Source organism: Coffea arabica, chromosome 1e, assembly GCF_036785885.1.
Source record: "Coffea arabica cultivar ET-39 chromosome 1e, Coffea Arabica ET-39 HiFi, whole genome shotgun sequence".
Lineage (NCBI taxonomy): Eukaryota > Viridiplantae > Streptophyta > Magnoliopsida > Gentianales > Rubiaceae > Coffea > Coffea arabica.
The window spans coordinates 47,260,116-47,272,409 of NC_092311.1; the positions used below are offsets into that span (position 1 = coordinate 47,260,116).

Sequence of the window (12,294 nt, forward strand, 5' to 3'; positions counted from 1 at the left end):
TAGCTTTCCAAAAGGAAAATCGTGGAGAGCAAAAAATGTCTTGGAGTTGATTCACTCTTATCTATGCGGACCCATAAATCCGTCATCTAATGGTGGAAAACGTTATTTTATGATGTTTACTGATGATTATAGTCGAAAAACTTGGGTCTATTTTTTGCAGGAAAAATCAGAAGCATTTTCAACATTCAAAAATTTCATGACTCTTGTCGAAAAGGAAGCAGGCAAATCAATAAAATTTTTTCGCAGTAATCGTGGTGGAGAGTATAATTCACAAGAATTTATAAATTTTTGTGAGGAGCATGGAATTCAGAAGCAGCTTACAACAGCTTATACGTCGCAACAGAATGGTGTTTCAGAAAGGAAGAATCGTACAATATTGAACATGGTGAGGAGCATTTTGACAAAAAGTGGTGTTTCAAAAATTTTTTGGCATGAAGTTGTCAACTGGAGCATTCATATATTGAACAGAAGTCCCACACTTGCTGTTAAAAATATGACGCCTGAGGAAGTATGGAGTGGACGGAAACCAATAGTGGATTACTTCAAAATTTTTGGATGCATTGCCTATGCTCATGTTCCAGAACGAAAGAGGACAAAACTAGACAACAAAGGGGAGAAATGCATTTTTCTTGGTGTTAGTGATCAGTCAAAAACTTATAAGCTTTATAATCCTATCACCAAGAAAAATGTCATCAGTCGGGATGTAATTTTTGATGAGAAAATTTTTGGCCATGGAGTAGCAATATTATTAAACAACAAATACCTGCTGATTTTGATGGAGTTGATGAAGAAAACAGGCAGCAGTTGGCAAAACAAATTCCATCAAATGGTCCAAATAATGTATCAATTTCCCAAACAGTAGCAGAAGATGAAGGACGGCCTCAACGTATTAGAAAAAGACCTGCATGGATGATTGATTATGAGGTAACTGGAATTGATCAATCTGAATACCCACTTACATATTTTGCACTATTTTCCAATTATGATCCTACAGTTTTTGAAGAAACTGTCAAAGATTTGAAGTGGCAGAAGGCAATGGATGAAGAAATTGCAGCTATTGAACGAAATAATACTTGGGAGTTAACTAATCTTCCAGAAGGACAAAAATCTATAGGTGTCAAGTGGGTGTACAAGACGAAATTAAAGGAGAATGGAAAAGTTGACAAGTACAAGGCACGTCTGGTAGTTAAAGACTATATACAAGAGTTTGGGGTGGATTATGGAGAAATCTTTGCTCCAGTCGCAAGGCATGACACGATTAGGATGGTGATAGCATTGGCAGCTCAAAATTCATGGCCTATCTTCCAATTGGATGTGAAATCAGCATTTTTACATGGTGATTTACAGGAATAGGTATTTATTGATCAACCTCCTGGTTATGTGAAGGTTGGAAGTGAACATAAGGTATACAAACTCAAGAAAGCATTATACGGGTTAAAACAAGGCCCACGTGCTTGGTATAGTCGTATAGATGCTTATTTTTTTAAGAAAGGATTTAAGAAATGTCCATATGAGCATACACTTTTTATAAAGATTGGAGATGGAGGTAAATTGCTGATTGTTTGCTTATATGTTGATGATCTTATTTTTACTGGGAATGATAGTGCCATGTTTGAGAAACTCAAGAAATCTATGATGACTGAATTTGATATGTCTGATCTTGGAAAGATGCATTATTTTTTGGGTATTGAAGTGGTGCAATCTGCTGATGGAATTTTTGTCTCTCAAAGAAAATATGTGCAAGAAATTCTGAACAGGTTTCAAATGTCGAATTGTAATTCTGTTAGTACGCCAGTTGAAATGGATTTAAAACTCATCAAAGAACCAGGAGGAAAGATGGTTGATAGCACCCTTTACAAGCAAATTGTGGGAAGTTTGATGTATTTGACAGCAACTAGGCCTGATATTATACATGCTGTAAGTCTTATTAGTAGATACATGGAAAGTCCAAGGGAGACACATCTTCTAGCTGCCAAGAGGATTCTTCGATACTTGCAGGGAACCATTGAGTATGGATTATTTTACAAGAATGGTGGAAAATCAGATTTGTTTGGTTTTACTGACAGTGACTATGTAGGCGATTCTGATGATAGAAAGAGTACGTCTGGATATGTGTTCATGATGGGTTCAGCAGCTATTTCATGGTGTTCAAAAAAGCAACCAATTGTTACGTTATCAACAACTGAAGCAGAGTATGTAGCTGCAACCGCCTGTGCCTAATTTGGTTAAGGAATATTCTTGAAGAGTTGTATTTTCAGCAAGAAGGAGCTACTACAATTTATTGTGACAACAGTTCTGCCATCAAGCTCTCTAAAAATCCAGTTGTACATGGAAGAACCAAGCACATAGACGTTAGGTTTCACTTTCTAAGGGAGCTCACAAGGGATGGAATAATTGATTTTCTCTACTGCAAAAGTGAAGATCAGATTGCAGACATAATGACCAAGCCATTGAAGTTATTCACGTTTCAGAAATTAAGGAAGTTACTTGGAGTCTGTGCAGTTGATAAGTCCTATTAAACTGAATGTTTGAGAAACTTTCAGTTTAAGGGAGGAATTGTTAGAAATATTTACCGTTATTAATTAATTAATGAAATTAGTAGAATTAGTGGAGTTAGTGAAATAATTAGTAGAGCAACTAGTGGAATTAGTGTAGCTAATGGAGTTAGTGGGATAGTTAATGGAGTTGGTTTCAACTCTATAAATAGATTAATTTCATGTTACGAGGAATGTCAGTTTTACAAAGAAATAAACATTTTGTCCCTTGCTTCTCTTATTATTTGCCTCAATATTTGTATCAGTTTCAAAATTGGATCGGGAACTAACCGCTCTTATAGAAACCCGACACGTCACCGATGTTTTCTTCAAGGGAGGGGAAACGTTAAACAAGACAGCTTCTCAAATGACACACCTGACACCACCGCCCAAATTGTGGACCCGTCTTCCCAATTTCTGCATCGATTAATAATTCAAAAACTGAACGTAAGCAATTTCAATTATCAATAGAAAATAAGCAGAAGCCAGTTCAGTACTTTTTTTTTTAATTTAATTTAATTTTTTGGATTTTTAAATTTCTACAGATGTTGGACTCTGAAGTTCCGGCTGCTACTAAGAATAGCTCAGTTATCTCTGAAGCCGATTCGCAGCGAACTTTGTAGTGTTTTCTCCCTCGTTCTCATTTAATTTAAGAATAGGACTCTGAAGTTCAGTACTTTTTTTTTTAATTTAATTTTTTTGGATTTTTAAATTTCTACAGATGTTGGACTCTGAAGTTCCGGCTACTTCTAAGAATAGCTCAGTAATCTCTGAAGCCGATTCGCAGCGAACTTTGTAGTGTTTTCTCCCTCGTTCTCATTTAGTACTTAATTACTAATTTCATGTTTAATTTTTAAGTGGAGATCAGTTTAGCTTGTTTTTTTATCAGTTGATTTTTTAAAAATTGTGAGACTAGGGTTGGGTTAAAGCAGAGTCGGGAAAAGGAAGTTGAAAAAACTATCTATTGTTACCTTTACGTTTATTACATGCATGATCAATGTGTGGGGTTTTTTAAGTATAGTTTTTTTTTTTTGGGTGGGATTCATATGTATATGTTTGATTAAAGTGGTTTTGTTATAGGTACCCGTATGTGACGGGGACGTCTGTGGTTGGGATTAAATACAAGGATGGCATTCTTATGGCTGCTGATATGGGAGGTCAGATCTCCTTCTCTCCATCCATGTATTGACTTGCTGCAACTCATAACTGAGTTTATGCCCTGTTGTTTATTTACTTACTTTTGGGGTTGGGAGGATATTTGTCTGAGTTAAGCTCATGTCAGTCGGCATGACCAAGTTAAATTATATCCCATCAATTATACAAGCCTCCAATCTCAGTCTCATTGAACTGTGGCAGGCTTCTATGGGAATTAGATTATAAGGCTTGAACTGGTGAGGTTATAACTGTGAAGAGACGACACATTGCTGCTAAGCTATATCGCTTTCTCTGCCCTCATTGGGAATTATAATTGCCTAATCTTGAGTGAGCCGGTCCAGAGAATCTGAGGTTGATGTGTACAGATATAGATCCATATTGCATTCTTAAATTACCATCATGTTAAGAACTACTAGAGTTCTTGGGGTTCAAGTTTTTCAATGAGGACATCAGAAGGCTGTTGGTCTGCTTGGGATAAAGACAAATTCATGAGTATAAAACATACTAATTATATCAGTCTTCTTGTGTAATTATGTCTTTCTTTCAGGTTCCTATGGCTCAACCCTTCGGTATAAGGGTGTTGAGAGAATGAAACCAGTAGGAAAACATTCGCTTATTGGCGCAAGTGGAGAACTTAGTGATTTCCAGGAGATATTACGTTACCTTGATGAACTCATGTAAGTTTTTCTTATCCTGGATGGGTGCTACTGTACTTAGGGCGCAATGAATGGGTTTTATGTTCTGTATTCATGTTCCTTCAATTTAGGGTGTGTTTGGGATTTTGACTGCTGATGATGGAGATACAATTTGTGGTGAAAATAGCTATTATCTATACTTTGTGGATGCAGGTTATATGATAACCTGTGGGACAACGGTAATTCCTTGGGCCCTAAAGAGGTTCATAACTATTTAACCCGAGTGATGTACAATCGCCGTAACCAGTTTAATCCGTTGTGGAATTCTCTTGTGCTTGGTGGAGTGAAGAATGGGCAGAAGTATCTTGGAACAGTAAACCTCTTTCAGTATTATTTTGGATACATAGATTGCTATGTATGTATGACTGCATAGTATCTACTTTTTGTTGATGCACGTGACTTTTTTTTCCCCAGGTTAATATGATTGGTGTGCATTACGAGGACAATCATGTTGCAACTGGGTTTGGGAATCACCTGGCACGACCTATTCTCCGGGATGAATGGCATGAAAACTTGAGTTTTGAAGATGGTGTTAAGCTACTGGAGAAATGCATGCGTGTGCTTCTCTATCGCGATAGATCAGCAGTGAACAAGCTCCAGGCAAGTTTAATGTATAATTCGGGTCCTGCTGTCTGTTTGGTAATTTACACTCATATGGCTGAGCTTGAGATGTCTTGCTTGTGGCTTTTGCATACTTGGGTATTTGGTGAGGTGAAATAAAAAGGAATTGAAATTTTGGAATGTAAAAAATCAAGCATTGTCTGGCCATTTAAATGTTGACATGGCACCTGACTTATTTTCACTGAAATGGCTACCCTTTAGGTGTATTCTTACTGAGACATAGTTTTTCCTTTTCCAACACCTGCTTTAGTACCATAGGAGGTGAATAGGTTGAAATAAGCTTAAGCTCTTGACTCTGTATACCATTGGATACATATTCAACTTATTCACAAATACTGATTTCTAATGGTCAAATAACCTCATGAATTGTTGGTGATAAATTTGGATTTTCTTCAATACTACTAAGAATATTATGCTGAGTGTCAGTGATTCGAGTCAGCATTTCCAGTTCTATGGGAACAACAAAAGGGGATAGAGTTGGAAAAAAGGGATGGGACAGGGTGTCGATAAAGAACTTCTCAAGGTAGTAATGGTTGGGAAAGGTTGTTTTACTAGATAGTCATCTAGGCAACCAATTTTTACTGTGGTTTCTATCCCGTGTGATCCACGAGCAGTCAAAGAGTCTTGAGCAAAAAACCATGGGAGCATGTAGAATCATAGATTGGTCCTGTGAACCACAGGGTGGTGGGTTCAGTAGGGTTGTGTAATTAGGAAAGGATACTCATGTGCGAGGAGTGACTTCATCTGTGGTGAAAGGACATTTGATGAGTCCTATGTTGAGCAAGGTGTCCAGTAATGCAAAATTCCATCTAGCAGGGCCTTTGTGGTTTTTGTTTCCTTAATTATAGTCATACTAAATCCAACTCAAAGGAGGAACTTTGCTTAAATAAAAGGACACTGATGTGTCACGTGTTAAAAAATGTTCAGCATTGCAATTTCGAATTTAGTTGTGGATTAAAGTTGCTAAGCTCTGTAGTAAAAGTGCAACCAGTTTTTTTTTTTTTTTTTTTAAGGCTTAATTTTCAGTCATGTATTGCCAACATTTCATCCCCTTGACTCCCTCTTTAGTCTTTCACAGCTTCTCAGAGAACTAATGGTTCAGTTATATTTTTATCTCATGCTAAAGTTGTGCTCTCTCCTTACCTTAGACTTTTCTTCTTCCTGGGGATGTGTTGTTGCATCTGAACTGGTTTTGCGCTGCTGCTTCCAGTTTTGTGTTTTAGACACACATTACTTTCCTTGATTGAAAGATGTTGTATTCACATGAGTTGATTTTGCAGATAGCAAATATCACTGAGGAAGGTGTGACAATTTCTCAGCCGTATGCATTGAAGACATCCTGGAATCTTGCTGCTTTTAAGAATCCAACAGTTGGTGCTGAGGGCTCATGGTAATCAGCCACTGTGGTGCCTGAAATACAAATGTTGCTCAACTTTACGCTTGGCATGAGGATTTGCAGCATCTTAAGTGAACAATATCTTTATAAATCAGAGTTCCTGTGTATTAGGGTGGCTTAATATGTAGTCCTTGGCAGCTTTTTGTCATTTTGCTGCGCAACTTCAAAACTACAGATTAAGCTGGATTTTTTTCTTTTTCCCTGATGTCCATTTTATTTTGGACCATCAAACAGTAATTTGCTGCTCATTGGTTTTTCTAGTTCTGTGTTCTAGTTATTTGTTGCGGAATAACAAGTTTTCAAGCTTTTACTTGTTGGTTACTTTGAGATTTTCATACAAGTGGTACTGCCAGTTTTCATGAGTACAATAAAATAGACGTACGGGACTATTAATCTTCAAATTTATTGTCTAAGCCTTCCTTGGGCTTACAGCGAAAAGGCGGGAACATCCGCAAAAGCAACTCGGTGCGCAGAAGTCGAGCACTGCGCATGGAGTGTCAAGAAACCAGTGATTGAAGCAGGGATGGTTAACTTAACACTTGTACGGTTACAGTCATGCTTGTACTCACATGTTGAATTGGTGGACATGAGTGGGCACGAGTCGGAGTAAAATTTACTCGTACAGCAAATTTATGTGAGTGCATTCGTGCAACGACAGTTTGTAGCAAAACTGTGGTAAATCTCAATCCTGCCCCAAACCCGAGAAAACAATTGGTTGGCTGAACATGTCAGGTAAACAAGTAATCCCGGAGGGTGCTATGATCTCAATTCCACCAATTCGCTGGATGTAGGTTTTTTGTGGATCCCCCTTAGATCACTCTTAACTGGGTCATTTAGCCGTTAACTCCTGAGTGTTTCTAATCTAATTAATTGTCTATCTCTTGACAGAAAAAAAAAGCTATGATCTCAATTCCATTCGTCCGTATTCGTTTCTTTCAACAGTAGCCCTTCGGAAGAGGGGTGACAATCGGGTCAGAAACGGGTTTGATGAGTCGGTTTGAAATTCGGGTATAATAGATAACTTGCTAACTCGAACATGACCCGTCAATTCGAAATGGGTTAGGATATTTGACATGAACCCGAATGACTTGAAATATAATTTTAATTTACTAATTTACCACTTTAGTTTCTAACAGAACCAATTTCGCCCAAGACTAATTAAATAATCAAGTAATAAAAATCTCGATAAAATAATTTCAAATCAAATTTGAAATAAATTAAAACACTCTAAAAGTATTTTATCCCAAATCAGATTGAAAATAAATTAAGACACTATAAAAATAGAAAATAATGTAAAATATTATTTGTCCAAACATAATAATTCAAACTTCACACAAGTTAAATAAATTTATTTAGGATTAAGTGGTTAATGCCTTTGGGAAAAAAAGAATAACTTAGTTTAGTTAGATAAAATATTTTATATTTATTAAATTATTTTTAATTCATAAGCGGGTTATCAGGTTGACCTGAATTTGACATGCTTTTTTCGGGTTCATCGAGTTCGATTCGACTCTGATCCGAACTCGTGAAATCTCAAACCAAATCCATTAATTTCGTGTTAGATTCGTGTCTAGGGCTGCAAACGAGCCGAGTCGAGTCGAGTTTTGAGCTAATCGAGCCGAGCCTCGACTAAATTTTACCAAGCTCGAGCTCGAGCTCGAGCTCGACGAGCCGGCAAATTTCGAGCTCGAGCTCGACTCGAATCAAGTCGAGCCGAGCTCGAGCTCGAGCTCGAGTTCGAAAAAAAATAAAAAATAATTATTTTATTTAAAAAAAAATAAATAAAATAATATTTTTTCTTAATAAATAATAAAATATTAAGGATATATACGTAATTTTACTATAAAAATAAAAAATAAAAAAAAAATATATATAATATACGTAATTTTATTATTAAACAAAAATAAAAATAAAAAATATATATATATATACCCAAGCTCGCGAGCCGGCTCGCGAGCTAACGAGCTTAATATTCTGAGCTCGAGCTCGACTCGAGCTCGATTAATAACGAGCTCGACTTGCTCGATTCGTTTGGAGCCTATTCGTGTCATGTTTTCGGATCGAAAATTATCACCCATACTTCAGAAATGCGCCTATTATCGCAAAATACCGTAGATGATCCAATTATCTGCCCATTAATCTCAAATGATAGGAGGCCCCCATCTACCAAGTTTCTTTCGTAAAAAGGCTTTAGGTATTATTCAGAAAACGCGAATATAATGCCGAGTATTATATTGGGGAAGCCGAGTATTGTTCGTAAAAAGGTTTCTTTCCCCATGTTTTGCCTCCTTTCCTTATTTTGCAGTAAGTACAAATAATACCTGTTCCAATGGCTGTACCTTGGGGAGACACTGATACGGTGGCATTAATTGGCGAAGCCGTCATTGGTACCAGATCCTCAGTCGCACAAATTAAAGGAAGACACGTTGCACTCATTTAAAACACCCCACAGAATTTTTTTTTTTTTTTTTGGAATTCCTGTTGTCTGTTCTCTACCCAAGTCCAAGTCAACTTCTTTCATCACCTTTTTCACTTGCCAGTTACCACCGCCGCCTTGGTGGTGCCGGAGGTCAGAGTTCAACCCCGTCTCTCTCAAATTTATTATAATATGTGACTGATCTTAGTTGACCATCTCCTCTTATTCCTTTTCCCTAGATTAGGCTTATATAACATCTATCGTTGCAGACAAAAAAAAAAAGTCACCATCCTCAAACAATTCCTATTTAGAAAGATTTTAGCAAATGGATGCCCAGAAATATTTTCAAAATTTTCTGAACCAAAACTCCAAATCAATCTGTAATTGTAAGTATTGAACATTATACGTTTACTTTAATTCGGACTCTACGGCTTGGAAGCAATAATGGATGCCCAAACCCAATCCATTAACTAAACCTGAATGAGTAATTTTATGGTTCTAGTTTTTGATGAAGATGGTTCTTCGGTGGTGATGGCGGTAGTAACTGCAGCAGAATAATTGAGTTATTGCTTTTGAAAGCGGACCACTAAAGATTTGTTGTGTTGCTAAGGTGTTGGTGGATTGGTCTTTCGGACCGATAATTAACGTGCGACCGAGCGAGGATTTGAACCCAGCAGTCAACAGTTTAAACTTGGGTTTTGAGTTTCCAGAAACATAAAACGATACCTTTGTTTCAAGGATTACGTTCACAAATTGAGATTTAGCAGCATCATAAGCGCAACTTTAATGGAATCAGTAGCTAGTCATGCAAAGTTGCAGACAGAACAAAAAATAGGCACTACAATTTTTAAGAGAGAACACGTACATCTTCTCAACATCATTCTTGTATCCAAGAAAGAGATCATATGGTAGAAAATTACTTTAAGAGAGAAGTGATTAATAAGGCCACACGTGTGTGAATACAGCTGAGTGTTTTGCAAATATAGCTTAAGAGTAATGGCAAATGCATATACCTGATCAAGTAATACGAATTACTACAATCAAATAATTTACTGTGCAGGCAAAGTGGGGAGGGATACGGCCATACGGGTTTGGATGCTTGTCAGTAACAATCATTCAGAATAATAATTTTTTGAATAAGGTATAATTTTACGTGAACTACTTATAAAACTTAACAATAAAAGCATAATTATTACATATGTAACTCACATGCACACCTCTTCTATTATGAAGAGGTAAAAGAAATTTACATATCGTTCCAAAAAAAATTACACATTTCAGGCACGCTTGTACCTGCCCCGCATCAAAGTGGGGAGGAGTGTCGGTACTAGTATATACTGTAGCTTGTCTTTTCTCTTTTGGTAATTTAAGAGATGTTGGCTCGCGAGGGATGAGCATTGATCTGTAGGCTTGCGAGTTGCGGAAAGAAAACAAGAAAGAGCTACAGCCATTGGTTTGACGTTGACTCTACTGAACAAAATAGTTCTCAGCATAGTGATATGCATGAGAAAGCCAAAATGGAGTCCCGGTTAGATTATGCAGGTACCTTTTAAGTTTCAGGAATCCGCAGAACGGATGTCTTCTCTTACTACATACACTAAAAGTGTCGGTGATTTGTTCAGTAGCTAAAATGGAAGCATCCAAAGCATAAGGTGAAAAGAAACATTACCGAAGTGTGAACATGTAAACTTGATAATGGTAAACTTCTGGCACAGGCAGCCACATGGATCAAAGAACAAAACTGCAGGAATGTTGGGGCTGATGGGTCAGATGCAATTCGTGAAGGAAAATTATGGATATAGTAAATTCAAGCCGTAAGAAGATGAGGGAAACAAGATATGACCATAGGGACCGCCGTTTTTGACCATTTCCTAGTCCACAAAATCTGCACAACATGAACCCTGTGAACGAAAACAACTAGTATAAATTTCTTGTAGAAATTGGAAAAGTAAACATAAAAGGGACATGGCTGCAAAGATATAAGGTTCCTGACGCAGAGAGATGGCAGCCAATGACCCTCCCTATCTCCAGACTCTAGAAACCGGAATAGTCATGGGCGCCATCTCTCCTGCGTGAGGAACCTCTCAATGCTTCTTTTCTTCTTTGTTCCATCCGCGAGAGCATGTGGCCAAGTCCCTACTCAGTACATTATTTATAGAGAGTTCACTGCTGAAAAATATAACTTTAAGACCGTGTAAAACTAGGCTTGCTGGGCATGGCCCCCCGGATCGAGACCCAGCCTTATGCTATTTTTGCATTTCATTTATTTATCAACAGAAGTCGCTTGCATGATTAACTTCTGTCCCTACTGCTTGTGGTCTTCGTTTCGTTGTTGTCGTTAAATTAAACATGGACAGGTCCAGCGATAGATGGAATTGACGTTTGCATAATATCAGCAGCTGAAGTCAGTTGCTTACTCAAAAAACTGTTGACAAGAACATCACCATCAATTAATTAGTTTACTCCTAATCTCTGCTAAAGCTAGATGCCTGGTTTTGGTTAATATCGATGCATCTTTCTAGTTTGTGTTTTTTTTTGTGTTTCTATACAAGGGATCTTTTTGTTTGACAATTTCAAAGCTTAGACGATCATTTCGTGATTGCATCATATAGAGATGACAACTAACGCTTAACAAAGGTTTGATTGGACATTAAAAATTCAAGGGTGAGAAAAACTAGGAAGACTCGAATGGATTAATTGGCAGAAAGAACAGAATTAGAAAAACAAATGTAACCGTTTCGGTGGATCAAGTGAAGAGCACATTACTCCGACTGGCATAGGAAGGGTTGGCACTTGATAGTGAGCGCCTTAGTTAATATTGCTACTAATTAACCAGGTATTTCTACTGCCTATTTTGAAATGATTGAGGGAAGTACACGTGTGATGCACGCATTTGCGGTCAGTGTTGCACTATCTAGTTGTTAAAGAATTCTGTGGAGAATTCAAGTTGACAAGTAAGCCACCAATTCATGCAATGCCTCTGGAAGGGGAACGATGTTGGAGAATTTTCAAAATTTGGTCATTTGTATGTCTGGTTCCGACTTCGAACCCGATATAGGTCCATCATTGTTTGATTCGTGCAACGGTTAGAAGTTGTTCAAGTTTATTGTTTGATACGTTTTCATGTTTTTGATAGTTAATTGCCATTCAAATGATGTTTCAACATTAAAAAACTATCTGAAAACTTGCATTAGTGTTGAGGAATCTTTTGACCAACACAATTCAAAGAAAAGTCACAATTAGTGGAGAAAGATTGCAGCTCTTGATCATTCTCAATCTTAATTCTATAGAGGTCTATCAGTGATGATTTGTTGAAAAATATCATTTTCCTATTATTGGAATTCTTTGCAAAAGCACAACATAATTTAAGTAGGTTTGTTTAGCTTTATGTAAGAGTTAAAGACAAATACCTTTCAAATTATTCTAAAGATTATTTGTTCAAGTTCTTTGTACACTGATTTCTGGACAAATAAAGTC

General features: G+C 37.1%; 1 protein-coding gene across 5 annotated transcripts; it reads left to right on the forward strand.

Annotated features, from left to right (window-relative positions):
* The first annotated feature begins 2,738 nt into the window (after positions 1-2,738).
* On the forward strand, positions 2,739-6,722 carry LOC113708297 (proteasome subunit beta type-4). Of its 5 annotated transcripts, none has more exons than XM_072059247.1 (8): positions 2,790-2,981; positions 3,080-3,153; positions 3,256-3,329; positions 3,615-3,716; positions 4,237-4,366; positions 4,538-4,697; positions 4,799-4,988; positions 6,290-6,722. In XM_072059247.1, exons 4-8 carry the CDS (start codon positions 3,662-3,664, stop codon positions 6,397-6,399), a joined length of 645 nt encoding a protein of 214 aa, XP_071915348.1. In that variant the 5' UTR covers positions 2,790-2,981; positions 3,080-3,153; positions 3,256-3,329; positions 3,615-3,661; the 3' UTR covers positions 6,400-6,722. The 5 variants fall into 5 exon arrangements, with proteins under 5 accessions (XP_071915332.1, XP_071915348.1, XP_071915345.1 ...); XM_072059241.1 differs by having other exon boundaries at positions 2,792-2,981; positions 3,615-3,691; XM_072059231.1 differs by having other exon boundaries at positions 2,739-2,981; positions 3,080-3,329; positions 3,615-3,691.
* The last annotated feature ends 5,572 nt before the right edge of the window (positions 6,723-12,294 follow it).

What these genes read in the sequence shown, in the direction of transcription:
- LOC113708297 (XM_072059231.1), top strand. Translation starts at nt 3,256, where the DNA reads ATGTTGGACTCTGAAGTTCCGGCTACTTCTAAGAATAGCTCAGTAATC. An exon ending in GCCGATTCGCAGCGAACTTT is followed by an intron (nt 3,330 to 3,614) that starts GTAGTGTTTTCT and finishes GTTTTGTTATAG; the next exon opens with GTACCCGTATGTGACGGGGA. An exon ending in AGTGAACAAGCTCCAGGCAA is followed by an intron (nt 4,989 to 6,289) that starts GTTTAATGTATA and finishes TTTTGCAGATAG; the next exon opens with CAAATATCACTGAGGAAGGT.